At 35.9% G+C, this 19831-nt stretch overlaps 2 protein-coding genes across 2 annotated transcripts in view; both read right to left on the bottom strand.

Annotated features, from left to right (window-relative positions):
• Positions 1–7826: 7826 nt before the first annotated feature.
• On the bottom strand, positions 7827–8837 carry LOC124403668 (free fatty acid receptor 2-like). The gene has a single exon (XM_046877368.1). The coding sequence runs from the start codon at positions 8835–8837 to the stop codon at positions 7857–7859; it is 981 nt and encodes a 326-aa protein (XP_046733324.1). The 3' UTR covers positions 7827–7856.
• A 5360-nt stretch (positions 8838–14197) lies between these two features.
• Positions 14198–19831, bottom strand: part of LOC124403667 (free fatty acid receptor 2-like) — a 17885-nt gene continuing 12251 nt past the window's right edge. The window contains exons 2-3 of the mRNA XM_046877367.1: positions 15518–16440; positions 14198–14579 (exon numbers count right to left, since the gene is read on the bottom strand). Coding sequence (XP_046733323.1) covers positions 14578–14579; positions 15518–16440 — 925 coding nt within the window. The 3' untranslated portion in view covers positions 14198–14577. The remainder of the gene's footprint in view (positions 14580–15517; positions 16441–19831) is intronic.

Genomic DNA, 19831 nt, shown 5'->3' with positions numbered 1-19831 from the left:
GGTATTCAATAGAAAGAAGAAACAATGTCAGAAGTTTTAATGGAAAATTAAGTTCATTATTAAAATGAATAGTGTTGTTGGATTGTCCCACCCTGTAGTTGAACATTTTTTAGTAAGTGCACAAAAGTTCACTACCACCCACACAGAGAACTGCTGTCATATTTCATGTCTTATTGTTTAAAACTTTTTTTGCTGCTCAAACTGCTCAAAAGCAGATGAATTAAACTGACCATTTTAGTCAAGAGGAGTTATGCTGGAGAAAGATCCATAGTAACTCATGCTTGACTCTAGACAATGAAGCAAATAAATGATCTCATGATCTGGGAGGGATATGGTTCAGAGGAACGGTTGTAGGTTGAAGCAAAAGCCATTCCGGATAAAATCTGAATCAGCCTGCTGTCAGACCCAGAGGCAGGTCCTGTTGCAGAGGTGGTTAAGCTTAAAGAGCTGCGAGGTTTCAAAGGCAAAGAAATAATAGAAATGGTTATGAATATGTAGACCAGTTAGGGAGAAACAATTCTCATTGTCATAAAAAAAATCCATGGATTTTACTTCAACCTGGTTTGTCAGTTCTTCCAAAATTGTAGTAAGTAAGCATTTAAATATAAATATCATTGTACACAAATAAAGGCATAATAAGGAATGTAGGAGTGATGTACACAAGCAAAACAAATGTCTTCTTACCTTTGTTAATCCTTGAGGTATCCCTGGCTCAGTTGTCTCCATTTTCCTTCTCTGTATAATGATTAATGAAAGTATGAAACACCCTTTTTTATTTACAAGATTACGTTATCTTAATGGCCGTTGTGTCATGCATATAAACAATTCTGCAGAATAGAGCTTTTTCCAGGTCAGGAAATGAACAAATAACTCACAGCTGACACATTTTTCAAGAAAGATCTAGCTGAAGTGATAAAGATGCTTGCACAACATTTATATGTATGGCATTTGGTAAATTTTTCAGAGCAACTTACAGTCATTTATATAGCAGAGCAGTTGAGGGTTAAGGGCCTTGCTCAAGGGCCCAACAGTGGCAGTTATAAGCATATAGACTATATTTTTATGGATTTGTGCCCAGGGGTCCACATTGTCCTTCTTGAACAGGTTTGGGTCTCCTAGTTTAAGTAATTTGAAAATTGGATACTACCTCATCCAAACACATCCTATACAGTTTTGTGCCTCCAACTTTGTGGTGAGAGTTTGGGGAAGAACCACATCAGGTGTCCCAATACTGATGCCCATATTATCTATATGCAAAGGGGCAAGTGATGTGCTGGAAAAAGTAACAAAATGGCAAATAAACTAATGAGTAGGTCAAAAAGAAAGCTACAGTAATACCGGACTTATACAGTTGCGTAGCTTTTCTGTAAAAATAATGTTGCAATCAGTCACCGGAAAGCAGAAACACGTACAGTACTTCTTCTTTAACATACCAGAAAGTTGTGCATTCTGTGTATACACATGGCACAATTGGACACACTGATGATTTTTACATTAAATCCAAACACCTCCGAAGGTTTCCTGAGCCTTTAAGATTCCTTCCATACCTGTACATATCTTCCATGTGAGGCCATCCTTCTCAGTAGCAAGTGGAGCATTAGGATAAATCAGGTAGGTCCAGAGAGAAGAAAGAGACAAGATCACAGAAATCACTCACTCATTTTCAGATCTACAATAAATGTTTTTCTTCTTCATTCAGCTTCTCCCATTAGGGGGCGCCACAGCGGATCATCCGTCTCCACACCCCCCTGTTCTCTACATCTGCCTCTTTCAAACCAACTACCTGCATGTCTTCCCTCACCACATCCATAAACCTCCGCCTTGGCCTTTCTTTTTTTTCTTTCCTCCTGGTGGCTCCATCCTCAGCATTCTCCTACCGATATACCCCATGTCCCTCCTCTGCACATGTCCAAACCATCACAATCGAGCCTCCCTCACTTTGTCTCCGTCCTACATGCTCTGTCCCTCTAAAAAACTCTTTATTATTGTTAAAACAATAAAACCCTGGATAAGCATATTCTCACTTCTATTATATATATATATATATATATATATATATATATATATATATATATATATATATATATATATATATATATATATATATATATATATATATACAGTGAGGAAAATAAGTATTTAAACATCCTGCTATTTTGCAAGTTCTCCCACTTAGAAATCATGGAGGGGTCTGAAATTGTCATCGAGGTGCATGTCCACTGTGAGAGACATAATCTAAAAAAAAAATCCAGAAATCACAATGTATGATTTTTTTAACTATTTATTTGTATGATACAGCTGCAAATAAGTATTTGAACATCTGAGAAAGTCAATGTTAATATTTTGTACAGTAGCCTTTGTTTGCAATTACAGAGGTCAAACGTTTCCTGTAGTTTTTCACCAGGTTTGCACACACTGCAGGAGGGATTTTGGCCCACCTCCACACAGATCTTCTCTAGATCAGTCAGGTTTCTGGCCTGTCGCTGAGAAACACGGAGTTTGAGCTCCCTCCAAAGATTCTCTATTGGGTTTAGGTCTGAAAACTGGCTAGACCATGCCAGAACCTTGATATGCTTCTTACAGAGCCACTCCTTGGTTATCCTGGCTGTGTGCTTTGGGTCATTGTCATGTTGGAAGACCCAGCCTCGACCCATCTTCAATGGTCTAACTGAGGGAAGGAGGTTGTTTCCCAAAATCTCGCAATACATGGCCCCGGTCATCCTCTCCTTAATACAGTGCAGTCGGCCTGTCCCATGATGCTACCACCCCCATGCTTCACAGTAGGGATGGTACTCATCATTCTTCTTCCTCCAAACACGTTTAGTGGAATTATTAACCAAAGGTTCTATTTGGTCTCATCTGACCACATGACTTTCTCTCCATGACTCCTCACTGTATATATAGATTTTTTTAGACTTTTAGAATTCTTTCATCTTTTCTTTTAACACATTCTGTCATAAGAAACAGTCATGTGAGTATTTGTGTATATTCTAAGATTTCATTGTCATAATTTTGTGTAATATGTAATATTAGGTGTTTATTTGTTTTGTTGTGTTCTTTTTATTAGACGCCCACATCGCTGTAAACAGTTGAATGATTTCACATTGATAGTGAACGCATTTAAAAAGAAAACAAACAAAAGGGAGAAGATTGCACTGCCACCAATAAATCCCACATTTATCAAATTCTCACTCTCCAGATTCTAAGAACTATTTAAAGTATGATAAAACATTGTATTTGTAGTTGTTATATTGTATTTGTGGAGTTAAAAAGTCGTTCGTTGGTCACCCATTCCAGGCTTTCATATCTCATAGACACTCTAAAAGTTAGCTAAAGAATTAGTTATTATTTTGAACTTTTTAGTTAGATTTGATACTCAGTATATTAGGGTGGGGCATTAGAGGGCACAGATGGCTGGGATGGTGAATTGGTGATTTTTGGATCTACACTATATTCCAGATGTAAAGCGAATGCCAACAGACTTTAACAATGAGATTTGCATTTTACTCACTCTATTACTACCGCCATTTTAAACAAAAGGGTTCCTTGGATAATTAAGAGGACATGGCAACCAAAAATGGGTTATGTAAGGAAATCATCCTAAATGGTTCTCCCAAACAACAACCAAAAAACCTTATGTCTTAATGGTATAGCATTTTATGAGTAAGATTTTTAGATGGTGGCTACAAATGTTTTGATCAATACCATCTGAGCAACACAATAAAAAAAAAACTCTTACATTTTTCAGCAAGACAAAGTAGCACTGAACATGAAGAAGAAGAATTCGTCATTAAAGGCTTCATCTGCACAAATTCTAGCTCATTACGATGATTGATAATAATATTCTAGTGCTGGGTATTTGAACCTTCAGACCTTCTGCGAAACATAATGCGAAAAAAATAATGAGTGCTGGAAGTGTACAGGACAAAAACAGCAGATGGCTGATAGAAATGGTCTGTTGTATAAAATATAATAATTTCTCAGTGGATAGAAGGGTTATAGATCTAAACAGTTGCCTGTACATTAACCAGAGACCTGCAGAGGGACCCCCTCATCTGAATACTATACAACACTACATCAATTCCAGTTTTCTTGCATCTTGAAATTGCCTTATTGTCTGGACCTCCAGGAAATGAATTCCTCCACATTCCCATGACTCTCCAGACTAGTAGTTATGATTGAACAGCATCTGGATCTATGGATCTATCTCAAGTATGTTAAGTTCCTGGAAAACAGATGAACAATACTTCATAAATGGACCATGAATGTCAAAATACACTACTGAGTCCTCGGAAAACATGTCCAAATTTCTGAAGAAGAGAGGCCACTTCATTCAGGCATGTAAGTCACAGACACAGGACAACTTCCCTGGCATCAGCAAATAGAAGAGCTCTATACAGGATATCTCTGCTTACTACTCTGAAAATGTATTTGCAGGCCTCAGCTCCAAGGAAAAGTAAAGCCTTGTTGATTTATCCTGCGATAACTCTTTTTCAGGAAGACTTTTGGCTCAGTTCAGGTATCATGTACCCTCTGAAACCCCTGAGCTCTCTATCAAGGCAAGAATGCCACAATGCCTCTCTGTAAAGCAGGGTTTTTCAGTCAATTTGACATTTTGACAAGAGTGTTTAATACAATTATCTATTCAGCCAGACCTTAAATCCTTATCAGGTATTGTACATGTATAAGACTGTTGGACTTCGTTGTATTAAGTTCCTAATTGACTATAAGATCAGATTATTCTTTAATTTGTTTTTGTCTTTAATGTCTTTTAAAGAGTTTTTTTTATTTTATTTGGGATCTCTTTGTTATAAAATCAGAAAATAATAAGGACATATTCCTCGGTCTTGCACACATGTAGTAATAGCGGAAAAATGCAGCAGCAGGCTATTCCCAAAATGCCGCTCTGCTTTTAAAGGAGCCACAAAATATTTCACCTGTTACACCGTGTAACAGACACTGTCTTTCGTTAAAGCCTGTGTAAAGTTCATTAGTTTCAAAACATGAACAAGGAACAAACAACACAAGAGCCACACATAAATTATTTGTCATAAATGACTCAATCATTCCATATATTGCTTAAACATAGGGAAATTTGGAAGTTTGAACTCTACTAGTGCTATTAAACAAGGTAAAAAGATTGCAGTAAACTATTGTGGGGTCCAAATATGCATTACAGATGCTGGTGAGCGAAACTATACTGTCCCTAATAAGACACACTACTGACACAACACAGTTTTACTGCAGAACTTGTGTTAAACTGCTTTAACAAAGTAGACTTCATGTTGTAACCATAATGTATTCCCTGTTTACACAATTGCAATAATACACAAAAGTGATAATACGCAATAGTACTCATTTATTTACAGGATTTATTTGTAATTGCACTGTCAACCATATGAGGATGAGTTCCCTTTTGTGTCTGATTTCTTACAGGTTTCTCCCTCATTTCACCTCAGGGAGCTCTTTCTGGCATGTTATAACCCCAAATTACAAAAAAAAAAGTTGGGTCACTGTGTAAAATGTAAATAAAAACAATAAAATGCAATTATTGGCAAATCTTATACACCCATATTTTATTCACCATTGAACATATCAAATGTTTAAATGGTAGAAATGTACCATTATAAGGAAAAAAGAAGGTAAACACATCTCTAAAAAGTTGTGACAAAAGGCTGGACTGGTAAGTGTTACTAAAAAGAACCAGATGAAGGAACATTTTTCTAACTAATTATGTTAATTGGCAACAGGTTTAAATATAAAAAGAGTTTGAGAGGAAGAGTTTCTCAGAAGAAAACATGGGCAGAGCTTCATCAATCTGGGAAAAACTGCATCTACAAATTGTGTAACAATTTTAGAATAATGTTCAAACATAAAATTGCAAAGACTTAGAATATCTTATCATCTACAGTACATGATATCATTGAAATATTCAGACAATCTGAAAATCAATATTGGATACGGTGATCATTGGGCCCTCAGGCAACAATGCATAAAAACCAGACATGATTCTGTTTTTTTTACGATATTGCTTCCAACTGATAATTTAACAAAATTCTGTCATGGTTGTGTGATGCAATGACATACTTGTTAACCTTTGGTAAATAGGTCCTGGTTACCATTTTTCTGCATTAACAGATGGTTATTCTATTCCAAATTCTTTCCAAAAGTTTGCAGAAGATTGGCATATTACAAGTATAAACCAGAAGTCCACAAACATTGGGTCGCAACCAGTACCATGCAGTAGAATAGTTTCCAGGGACATTCTTCAGAAAATGTCTATAGATGTATCAGTGTATTTTTATTATGAATTTTGTCCTTTAATAACCAATATCATAATTTACATATGGTGCAATTTTGGAACCATCATTTCCACAGGTAAATCATATTATTAAAATGAGCATTAAACAAACATAACCTGGAAGTTTCTTTAGTGGAGGAAGTAAAAGAAGGCCAAGTAATAGTGATAAACAGCTAGTGTCAAGAAAAAGGCAAAAAAGAAAGCAGCCCTTCAAAGAAAAACAAAAAAAAAGTGATGACTCGTATCTAAAATATAGTTCTGTCTCTATGGGCAGTTCACATACTCCAAACCCCATGTGTGTAATATGTGGAGATGCATTAGCTAATGAGCCAATAAAATGCTTAAAATTGCTTTGCTATTTTGAAACTAGGCAACCCCCTCCCGATACACACCCCACCAGCCGATAAGCAAGAATACTTTCAAAATGAAAACTAGTCTACGGTTGTGAAAAAGTTAGAGACCCTTGGTATAGACCATAGTAAATATTTGGACAGAAGCAAAACATCAGAATGATAAATAGCTCAGTATTACTGTTTTTAATAGGGAACACTGTTCTGAGTAGGTGGGTAGCTGATATACTGTAATAACTTAGTGGTTGCACAGGAATTCATTTCGAGGTGAGATCAGGATCTGTGTTGTGCATTTGAATGGATGGCAGCCAGTAATAGAAACTGTGCTGTTTTCATAATTTGTTATTCAAATATTTTAAGCTATGACGTATGTATAGGGAGGTTGTAGCTTAATGGTTAAGGCATTCAACTTTGGATATCAAGTTCAAATCCTAGCCACACCAAGCTGCCACTTCTAAGCCACCAGAGCAAGGACATTAACCCCATAGCTGCTCAGCTGTATGAATGAGATAAACCTAATCCACTGCCAAATGCCTTAAATATAAATGTACTTTTAAACAAACTTTCCATATTAATAACGTGAAAAATAGATGCTCCTCAGCCTTTAGCATTTGATTGGCTCTCAGGTCAGCTTGAGTAGCTAACTGAATAGTCCAAAATCCCTGATTGTGATTGGTCGACCCTGTTAAACAATAATAAGCAACTAACAAACCAACTGACTAAAAATGTTTAACGTTATGGGTGCCTGAATATGAAGAGATAAATATCCTTCATAAACATAATAATCTTCCAATAACTGTGCAAAACAATGACATACATGTGTGAGTCATCATCCAATGTATTTGATTTAAAAAAGTGTCATAACATCTACAACTTTACTACTTGAAATTGCTCCCTATATACACTATATGGATAAATGTTTGTGGACTCCTGACTATAAGATTATTATGTGCTTTTTTGAACGTTCAATTCAACATATAATCCTCATTTGCAAAGATGTTCCAAAGGTGTTTAATAGAAAATGAGGTCAGAGCTTGATAGTACCCTCTTATCAGGGTTAAATTATACTTGCCCTCAACAACTGTGGGATTTCTTTGTGACCTTTCTTTGTGTGTCCTTATACAGACTGATCACATTTTATACTTGCAAAATTGGGTCGGTGTCTAAATACTTGTGGACCTGAATGTATGTACCTACTTGCAGTTCTAGCGAGAAGTATCATTGGAACTCTGTGTTCTCTCCTCATAGGCAGTAAAGCGACCTTTTTTGAACATCAGACATTTCTGACTGAAGGTACGGTCAAGCCAGTTGAGGAACTGTTGCACTATGTTGATAAAAGTTCCCCGAACTGCTGATGATGAGAAATAAAAGACAAAAGGGTCCAAGCATGCATTGAAGGTGCTGGGTAGAACTGTATAGACTCTCCACGGTGGACTGTACCATCTTACAAATCCCACCACATGAGACACATTGTACGGGACAAAGCAGATGATAAAAACCAGGAGGGTGACCACAGCAAGTCCAATGGCCCTGGAGCGTTTATGAGGGTTGATGTTAGGTAAGCGAGAGAGGATAATGATGAAGTTGATGTAGCAGAAGCAGCAGATGAGAAAAGGAATGCAGAACAAGACGATGAACAACTCAAAACGGAAAGGCAAAAGGAGTTTCAGCTGTTCAGGGGTAAACTCTTTGTAGCAGGAGGTTCGGTTCAGATCCTTGACCGTGATATTGCTGCCTCTATGGTACTCCACTATGTAGACAATACTGCAATGACCCATGGAAAGTGTCCAGAATATGACACAGGCAAACACGGCATATCGGGGATTTCGCTTGAGTTTGTATTTAATGGGGAAGGCCACCCCTAGATAGCGCTCCACACTGATAGCCGTCAAAAGCAAAGTGCTGTTGTAGATGGTGCTGAAGTAGATGAATCCTGAGAGTGGACAAAGAAAGAAGCTCATGGTCCATTTCATGTTGGCTGCCTCATTTATGCGGAACGGGAGGAACAAAAGGAAGATAAGGTCAGAAATGGTGAGGCTGAGCAAGAGAACATCCAGAGGCGTAGCACACTGTTTCACCTTTCGGAGAAAAGTGTAAAGAGCCAGCAGGTTGGCAGGAAGACCAGTGATTAGAGTGATGCTGTCAACAACCAGGACGGAATAGCTAAGCGTTGGTGTCCACAGCATGGTCCTGGTTATAGATGATCTGTAGAAAACAATTAGATTATACATTTATTAATAAATAAATAAATAATTTTCACATTATTAAAAATGTTCCTGGTTAGGTTCTATTTTTACATCTTGGATTCCAAATGCTGATGTATCTTTAAAAGACCTATGCTAATATATTTATTTATTTTTTCCATACAGTAAGTCCTAATATTAGTCCTAATATTTGTGTACTGATGACCCTTCATATTAGCTGTGACAAGACGTTCCAGATGAGATGAACTGCGTATTTCCTGTGCTGAAGCTGCCCCTCCCCTTTAATTTAGGTTTCCTGATGTTGTAATGTTACGTGCGCTTCAACACGTCTACTACACAAACCAGAACCCCCTGAAACAAGCAGATATGGTGGTTATAGTCAGTAAAGCCGATAAGGATTCACAGAGGAATAAAAAATAAATATAATTAGAACAGAAAGTATCACCTTGTCTAGCAGGAAATGCTGTCAAGGCAATCTAATGGGTGTGCTGTGACCCGAAAACGCCTATATATATATATATATATATATATATATATATATATATATATATATATACACACACACACACACACACACACACACACACACACACACCTAGGTGTGGGAAGTGGTTTGAGCTGTGAACATTTAGAAATGTTTGTTTTTTTTTATTTTGCATGTTTTCTGATTAAATATATGATTCAAATGAATGACGTCTGATAGTAAAATAATACGAATTGTTGTCAAGGAAGTGATGCAATAACTATAGTGTTAATTTTTCATAGCAACAAAAAAACCTTTCCTCCTGTTTGCAGATGCACAAACAGATAATGTACTGTACTTTCATCCATCTTGGTCTGCCTGTTAAATGGCAATATGACAGCAAAAAATTATTTAGGAACAAATAAGCATACTCTGAAATAATCTAATGTACTAAATGTGGGTGTAGATGGCGGTGGGTTTGGCCTGCAGTTGCTCTAAAGATGTAAAGAACAGAATATTTCTTCAATTACTTTAATGTAAAATGAAATATATTTCTATATAATAGAAATCTCGGCTGGACAAAGCTGCATTATTCATCCGGACGCGAGTGTTCGCTCCTTTTTACTCAGCTGTAAACATATACATAAACAGTGGTTCTGACACCAGCATGGGTTTATCCTCTTTCTTTTTGCATCATGGTATAGAAAAAACTCTGAGTACAAGTTACAGTTTACCTCAGACATTACAAAGCCATGCTGCTTCAGACACAAGGCAAAGCTTTGACCATATCCATAATTCAATTTTTATCCATTTAAGGCAACCAAACAAATCCACATGAACCAGTTAGTTTAGAAATAATAATGTATTAGCATTATATATGTGGTCCAAATCCTCCAAAAGATCACTAGTTATTTTACCAAAGAACAACCTGACAAAAAATGTTATTACCATGACATTAAAATTAAAAAGTTATATATATTTTTAATTCTTTCCACAGAGAAAGAGGATTCTTACCTTCAGAGGAGCTGCGATGGTGTCACCTCCGATGTGGTTACAACATTGAAACTCTCCAATGACACGGCATTGTCATTTACAGATCACACGGGTTATTATATCATAACCTTAAACATAAAATGAAAGTTACCATTACCGTAGCAAATATTGGGATAAAAAAAACTGCATAAAGCAACATTAAAAAGTTAATGATTGTATATGTTTTGGAGATGCTTACATGGTTTTCAGAGTTTTGCTGGGATTTTTTGTATGTCTTCTTCTTGCATTGGTAACAGTATGCACTCGGAGTCAAAATATTCATCAATTGATGACCTTATGGTGGATATGATATATTTGCTTACATTTCAATTTGAGATGAAGAAATAGTGCTGGATTTTTATTTTATTTTTAACAAAATCATGGTTATTTACAGCACGTGGCAGACGCCTTTATCCAGAGTAATTTACATTTATCTTATTTATACAAATGTGTGTAAAGTGACAAATTGACAGTGCTGGGATTTGAACTCATGACCTTCTGATCAGAAGCCAGACACAAAAACATATGAAATAATATATGAGAATATCGGATATAGACATACATGACAAAACTTAAGATTGTGTTGCATTATGCCATCTACAATTTATTCATAAAAGATCAATATCCCCCTGGTTAATGCACTACTTTTAGTGTTTCTCAAAGTGTAGACTGTGGCCCCCTGGTGGGCTGCATCGGTACCGCAGAGGAATCGTGGATTAGGTCAAATCAATCAAATAAAAGTTTTTTTAGTTCTGTTTTTAATATACAGTACATAATATGTCAGAATTATTTATTATAGAGTTAAGCAACTACATGCTATTTCATTTTCATCTCATTACAGGTAAACTTCTTGCTCATGCCACTGTCTCCAAACCATACAACATCACAGGTCTCACCACAGTCCTAGAAACTTTCCCTTTCACTCCTCCAGATACTCTTCTATCAAAATCCCATTACAGCTGAACAAGATTCGTAAATACAGAGAGGAATATCTGACTGAAAATCAGGCACTGCTCATTGCTTTCCCAAAACCATCCCAAAAGTGAAGCATGCTGGTGGCAGCATCATGCTGTTGGGGTGTTTTTCTGCAGCAGAGACTTGGCAACTGGTTAGGGTTGAGGGAAAAACTAAATGAAGCAAGTACAAATCCTCAATAAAAAACTGTGTGTGTGTGTGTGTGTGTGTGTGTGTGTGTGTGTGTGTGTGTGTGTGTGTGAAAGGAACACTCTCATTACAACTGATGCATTATTTATTACCACTGAAGAATATTAGATCAGTAGTAATAAAAGTAGTAAATTATTTTAAAGCATCTAAAATGTGTGTGTGTGTGTGTGTGTGTGTGTGTGTGTGTGTGTGTGTGTGTGTGTGTGCACACAGTATTTCATCTATACATAAGGACTATTGATGTCACATTGTTGATGCAGACGTGTTGTCAAGTTGCTAGAATACAGTAGGTGGTTTTTATCCAGTAAAACCCCTGATACATCATCACATCCTGAAAATGAAGCTCTGCTTTCACGAGAAAGCTGCTAGCATGCATGCAAAAAGTTTGCAAACCAAAAAACAGCTGAAGTCTTGAGTCTGGTCACACGGTTTCTATGTAACTATAACTCTGATGTCATATGACAGACAAGCTATAAGAAGAAAACACTTATTTTTCTTTTACTTACCATTGGCAAGCAGTAGATTATAAGAAAGATGTTGGATGTTGTTGTCACGTGCTTGTACTCTCCGTTTTATTTTAGCACGAAAAACTGAAACTGCGTCCCACCAACCCGCTAATTAGCAACTTCGGCAAGTCAGTAAATAAATAAATAAATAAATAAATAAATAAATAAATAAATATAATCTTGCCTGCGGTTTTCTCTGTCGAAATATTTCATTCTTGCCAAATAACTTCAGCTTATGATATGTCTTCATTCTTTCAGAGTATTATGGTGCAAGCCTTTATATTTAGTTGTACTATCAGTAGAATTCTTTCCTGTGTATGACTTCTTTTGACTCATAAAGTTTCATGTGACTTCTGCAAACGATAATTAGATAATTCAAATAAATAAATAATTGGATGCCAACTGATGGTGCCAAATCTTTGTATGCTTCAAAAATAAGCTCTGTAACTTTATTTCAAACAAATACAGTCATGTCTTAAAATAATTCCATCAATGAACACACACACACACACACACACACACACACACACACACACACACACTAGTTAGAAGTGAAGGGAACTTCCATATTACAGCTTTGCATCCTACAATCAAACCCAGTAGCAAATTTGTGCCTCCTCCACTGACATTTCACCTGATACATTCCCTCGTCTTGCTCTGATAGATGATTTGATGTGATAATAACACCGTCTTGCATTTTATCTGGTAATCACACTGGAGTCCTGGGTTTTCATGCGCAGCTGGAACAATCAAAGAGCTGTACATCAGGGCAGAACCAGAGGCAAATTCTGATAATTTTCCTGGTGATTGGAAGTCAACCTTTGTGTGTGTTAATGCCATTGACCTTTAATGTGTGTGTGTGTGTGTGTGTGTGTGTGTGTGTGTGTGTGTGTGTGTGTGTGTGTGTGTGTGTGTGTGTGTGCATGCAAAGATCTTCCTGATTGTCTTAATTACTATCTGCAAACATCAGGAAAAAGCACAAAATAACATTATATTAATTAGATTAAACAGCATGCTGTGCTTTTTTATAGGTGCATGTAATGGTGTAATACATCCACAAGATAGATTCGTTAAAAAGTTATTTACTTCGTAAATATTTTGTAAACATCTCTCTGCAAGAAAACTTTTTATGTTCAATAACAACTTGTTTTTGTGAATCTATACAAGTCATACTGAAGGAGTTATTACGATGAAACCAATAACAATTAGAGCTTCTGTAATAAAAAATTCAAGTCAAAACGTCCTGATCAATTAGATTAAAGAATTCTTCAGCACTGTGTTAGCTAGAAACTGTGATCTCATGTGTGTTGTGATGATTCAAGGTTTTTAATGGGATCGCTTGTAATCTACGATTTTAGATCCTACAGTATATAATGTGACAGGAGTAGGATGGAAAGTTATGGAATATACTGTTTAATGTCATTTAGATCCCACAACATTTAGGTCCCAGAATACTACTGTGTTGCATTAATTACTTTTATTTAACATAATACCAAATACTGACAGATTTCCAAATGATTTTGTAATTAAAAAATTTTTTTTAGATTATGAAACATTATTTACTACAAAACATAAACAAAGAAAATTCATAAAAATCATAATTGGAATGATATAATTGAGCAGGAAGAAGGGGTACATACTATTTATGCTGTTTTTTGGATAGCTTGTAAATAGGAAGGTAAGTTGTTGTGTTATTTATTGTATTTTTTGCCACTATCACAGATTCCACCTCCGCTATTTACCGCTAGTACTGTTTGTATAACATTTATTTAATTTCTTATTGTTTCTTTTTTTTCTCCTTTCTCATTGTATATAGTCCTGTTTATAATCATTGTAATTTGTATTATACAGTACATATGTGAATGTAAAGGGAAATAAAACACTGGGTCTTTTTTATGTTTGTTTCCTCCAGATACCATCACAAAAACACAACTTTACACCTCTTTTCCTTAGATGTTAAAAGAAGAATATAACACTTTCGATGTTTACTCCTGGCTGGCTCACTACTAATATACTATTATTGCATTAATACTAATTGCAGATAGATGTCCTCTCCTAGCTGTCTCACTAAGTTGATAATGATCTGTAGATGAATATAATGAATTATATACAAATATAATTAATAAATAATCAGTTAAGATGTCTTTATGTATTTATTATAACCTCTCAGAAGAATAACCATGTGTATTTGTAACATACAGAAACAGCAGAAATCCAAACAAAAAACATCTTAAAACAGCTAAGATACATGAGAATAAAACTAGAAACTAGAAACTATAAAGATCACTTTGGACTACAAATAATACAATTTTGCTTTATGATATGTACAATTTAAGTGCGTCATCAGACACACTTCATGAAAAAACTATAACGAATCTACTGCTGATAAATTGCACTTTTTGCCCATACAGGTATACTGTAGCAGAGAATAATGTATAATTGCACTATCCGGTGTCATCCAGATCAGGATGGGTTCCTTTTTTCAGTCTGGTTCCTCCCAAATGTTCATCTTTGTGAGGAGTATTATGTGACCACAGTTACTTCCGGCTTTGTATATTTCTGCAAAGTTGTCCATAATTAAAAGCACTGTACAAAATGAATTAAATGTACATTGAAATTGAAACAACTTACAACGAACACTCTCCTGCCATGATAAATCTTTGTGGTTAAAGTCTATCTATATGACTTTGTCCTTAGCTTTCTGTGGTTACAAAATGTTAAGAAATTACCTTCTGCGTAGCCGTCCCCTTTTGCCACATGACTATAAAATAGATGACTTAATCCTTCTTTTTTGTAACATCCAAATATTATATTACAGTTCTCACCTTGTTGCTGATGCATTGACACAGCTGGTGTGGTTAACCTTTACATAATCTGTATCAACAGGTGGCACTTTAAAATTAGCATAGATGCTGAGCCCTTACAAATAATAATCATATACTTAATTAGACAAAATTAACAAGTTAATGCAGTAATTTTAAAACTTCATTAGCAATGTAAATGCATTTTTTATGTTAGCAAAATTAAAAACTATATAACTATTAAACTAATATAAAGCTAGTAACAATTATAGTAAAAATAAATTGGACATAAACTCTTTCGTAGAAGCAAAACATCAATAAGATAAATAGTTCTGTATTAAGGCTTAGCTTTTTGTTATCTATCTTGCTTTAAATGAGGTAAATGAAACCAGGTAAATTGAGAGTACAGTATCTCAGTGGCCAGGAATTCATTTCTGGGTGAGTTTAAGAAATATGTAATGCATTTAGGTGGATGCAGTAGTAAAAGCAGTGGTAGCATTTACAATTTATGATTTAACTATTTATGTCACCATGTACTTAATGTACTTGTGCCTATAGTAATGCATGTTGTTTTTGTTTATATGCAAAAAACTTTCATTTAAAAAAACTGTCATTTCTCATCAAATTGTATCATTGGAACTCTGTGTTCTCTCCTCATAGGCAGTAGAGCAACCTTTTTGAACATCAGACACTTACATTTCTGACCGAAGGTACGGTCAAGCCAGTTGAGGAACTGTTGCACTATGCTGTTGAAAGTTCCCCGAACTGCTGATGATGAGAAATAAAAGACAAAAGGGTCCAAGCAGGCATTGAAGGTGCTGGGTAGTACTGTATAGACTCTCCACGGTGGACTGTACCATTTAACAAATCCCACCACATGGGACACATTGAATGGTATAAAGCAGATGATAAAAACCAGGAGGGTGACCACAGCAAGCCCAATGGCCCTGAAGCGTTTATGAGGGTTGATGTTAGGTAAGCGAGAGAGGATAATGATGAAGTTGATGTAGCAGAAGCAGCAGATAAGAAAAGGAATGCAGAACAAGACGATGAACAACTCAAAACGGACAGGCAAAAGGAGTTTCAGCTGTTCAGGGGTAAACTCTTTGTAGCAGGAGGTTCGGTTCAGATCCTTGACCGTGATATTGCTGCCTCTATGGTACTCCACTATGTAGACGATACTGCAATGACCCATGGAAAGTGCCCAGAATATGATACAGGCGAACACGGCATATCGAGGATTTCGCTTGAGTTTGTATTTAATGGGGAAGGCCACCCCTAGATAGCGCTCCACACTGATAGCCGTCAAAAGCAAAGTGCTGTTGTGGATGGTGCTGAAGTAGATGAATCCTGAGAGTGGACAAAGAAAGAAGCTCATTGTCCATTTCATATTGGCTGCCTCATTTATGCGCAACGGGAGGAACAAAAGGAAGATAAGGTCAGAAATGGTGAGGTTGAGCAAGAGAACATCCAGAGGCGTAGCACGCTGTTTCACCTTTCGGAGAAAAGTGTAAAGAGCCAGCAGGTTGGCAGGAAGACCAGTGATCAGGGTGATGCTGTCAACAACCAGGACGGAATAGCTAAGCTGGTGTCCATGCAATGGGCATTTTGAAGATAATCTGTAGAAGCAAAAACAAAAATAGACAAATCGAAATGTAAATTCTTTTCATTCCAGAACATGTATACTGTCAAATGAATATTTGCAGGGCCTGTTTGAAAACACCTAGTCTTTAATCATATTTAAGACCCATGTATGTTCCTTTTGTTCATATACAACAACTAGCTAACAAAAGGCAAAACCAATGGACAGTGAATAAATAGAAGTTCTGTGGACATTCTGTGGATTTTATCAGACTGCTTCACACCCACAGTCACACATGGAGGTGGCAGCTCAATAGTTTTGGGTTGTTTTAGTGCAAGGAAGGTTGAAAACTTATTCTGCCTGAAAGAAATACTGAACCATTTTCTTCACCATGCATTTCCATTGGCACTGGGGCTAATTGGAATCGACTTTACCTTACAGTACAACAAGATAATGACCAGAAGCATACATCCAAGCTCTGTAAGTGTTATTTAGGAAACAAACAGTCGGCTGGAGTGTTATCTATAATGGAAATGTCTGCCAATTCAATGCACCTAAATCCTATTGAACTGCTCTGGGACTGAACTGCATCACAAATTCAGAAAGAAATCTTCAACTAGTGAAGAACAGCTTTGGCCAGTTTTACACAAGTCATTGCAAAATAATTCAGCTGAATGTTTGGAGAAACAAACTCAATGGATGCCAAGATGCCAAAGTTTAAAACTGTTCTTAATGCTAAGGGATGATTTGAATTTTTATGAAAATAAATTGTAACATCTGTACATTTATATATTCGGTTAAAGTAAATCTTCATATTTTTACAGCACTTAGTTTGTTGAATAGAATCAAAGGTAACATGCATGTGTCTTTTAAAGACAAGGTGTTTCCAAAGTTTTTTCCAAAAAAAAAAAAAAATTCATCAATTAATAGTTTTCGTACTGGATATACTAATGAAGAAATGTTGACACCTTTATGTGTCACACCAATTACATTTACAGCATTTACCAGACGCCCTTATCCAGAGTGACTTACAATTATCTCATGTATATGACTGAACAGTTGAGGGTTAAGGGTCTTGCTCAAGGTGGCAGCTTGATGGTGCTGAAATATGAACTCACAACCTTTAGAGCAGAAGCCCAACATCTTAACCACTGAGCCACCACTTCCTTGTGGTTAAACATATTAAACATAAATATATTCAGGCTTAGTGTGCAAAACGATTTTTTTTACACCTGGAATTTTCTACAATGTAATGTGTAATAATCATTAAAATCAAAACATAAACCTTTCGCTGGTGCCTGTTTATCTTTAAAAAGCTGCCCAGACCTTTTATATCAGCTGTTCACATACAATAAATTTCACATATATCTGAAGATTTCATTTCCAAAAAAGAAAAACATTTTCAAGAAAAAAACATAGTTCAAACATAGTTTTAAATTATTATTTTTTTCCTATTTAGTTACATTGAAAAAGCAAAGTTCAGCACATTTTCTCAGAGAAAAAGAACAAATAGCAGTACCTTCAGCTGAGCTGTGAAGTTTTAGAAATGATGCGTTCACACCCCCTTCGGTCACTTTAACTCACGATCCTGATGATGTAATGTCACATGGACACCAACAGTGTTATCAAAGAACCTAGAATTCCCCACAAAAAAAAGGGTTGTGTCTCGGAGTGAAAGAGACTTATGATTAATGACTAAATAAACATGAAAATGAAGCAAGTGGTATAAAGAAGGTATCTCCTCGCTTAGCAGGAAACTGATGTCAAGACAATCACATGTGTGCTGTTAACCAAAATGCCTGTATATACATCGAGTTCTAGGAAGGGTACAGCTCAGTGGCTTGAATAAATTGCATGAATAGGAAAAAACTCAGCGGTGATATAGAGGTGCTGGTGCACAACACAAAAAACACAGTGCTTTTTTATTAGTTATTAAAAATGACTTCCTGTTTATAGAGAAGCTAGAAACTGAGTGATTGCATTACTGTATATTACCTTTGAGATATGTGTGAGGTTCTTTGGTGAGCTTCTGTGAGCGATAATTACACAGATGTTTATTCCAATTCCATATATAACTTGCGTAAAGCGAGCTTGGCTTGAGAGCGAAATTACCATCAACGGCATTACATAGAAATAAATCAGTATAGTGTGTATGTATGTGCGCGTGTGTCCAACAATACATTTTTTTTAAATGATCTTTATTATTATATCACAAGTTAGCTGCAAAACTATATAGATTTAACTGCAATAAGTTTTGAGAGGCCAAAGCCGTTTCTTACTAATAACTACACATCCTGAACGCAAGTGTTAGTTCCTGTTAACACTAGCAACTATAAACAAACTTTTCGGCACTAGTCTCTTTTTTTTTGCATCCACATTCCTGTGGCTGGTGATGTTACTGAGAAATGCATGAATGGGTTAATCAAAAGAAAGAACAAAAAAAAAATCTAAATTGGTGCTGTGGTGTAATGGGTGATAATTAACATGAAATCCGAGCAAATGTTATATCAAATTGTATTTAAAAATAAAAATTAAAAATATTTTCAAATTCTATTCATTTAATTTTTTTTATATAATAGGCGTACTGAATTTAAATAAATTCTTTAGTCTTTAGAATTATTTTATTTTAAGGATTACAGATTACAGTCAACCCGAAATTCGCGGGTTCTCATTTGGAACCAAACTAACTTAAATTTCACGGGAATCCGCAACGTTCAGGAACGTTAGGGATAACATTTTAAACTATGTTTTTTAAAAACACATTATTGAATGAAAGTGACAATGCCTAGATCAGCCTTTTCTAAAAATAGCTGTTTCCTACTTTGTTCAATCATTGTTAATAACTATTGTGAGAAAACATTAACATGATAAGTGTCTTCACATAGATGAATATCATTAATTATTAAAAATAACATATAATAAAATGTGAATTGAGCAAATTTGTTATTTTAGATCAAACTGACGACTGTGTGTATCAAACTGGTAGCCCTCCACATTAATCGGTACCCAAGAAGTAGCTCTCAGTTTCAAAAAGGTTGGTAACCCCTGATCTAGATGGATTCACTGCGGGGGAGTTCCCGGGGAACCACTGTATTAGTCATTTTTAGTTTCTATTATAAAAATAAATCCATGGTCTCCAAAAGATACAAAGTCTGAGATGACTAGTTTTTGCATTACATCATATACACTATATGGACAGATTTTGTGAACACCTGACTATTTTGAACATCCCATCCCACATTTAATACCAATTTCCTGCTAGCATAACCTCCACTCTTTTGGGACAATGTTTCACTAGATTTTGTTGTGGAAAATTTGTGTTTATTTAGTCACAAGGGTGTTAGTAAAGTCAGTGACCTGTGGTGCCGTTCCAACTCATCCCGTAGGTGTTTAGTAGGGTTGAGGTCAGAGCTCTTGAGCAGGCCACT

This window comes from Silurus meridionalis, chromosome 21 (genome assembly GCF_014805685.1).
Source record: "Silurus meridionalis isolate SWU-2019-XX chromosome 21, ASM1480568v1, whole genome shotgun sequence".
NCBI classification, from domain to species: domain Eukaryota; kingdom Metazoa; phylum Chordata; class Actinopteri; order Siluriformes; family Siluridae; genus Silurus; species Silurus meridionalis.
Note: the sequence above shows the minus strand (reverse complement) of the source record. Positions and strands in the feature narration are given on the sequence as shown.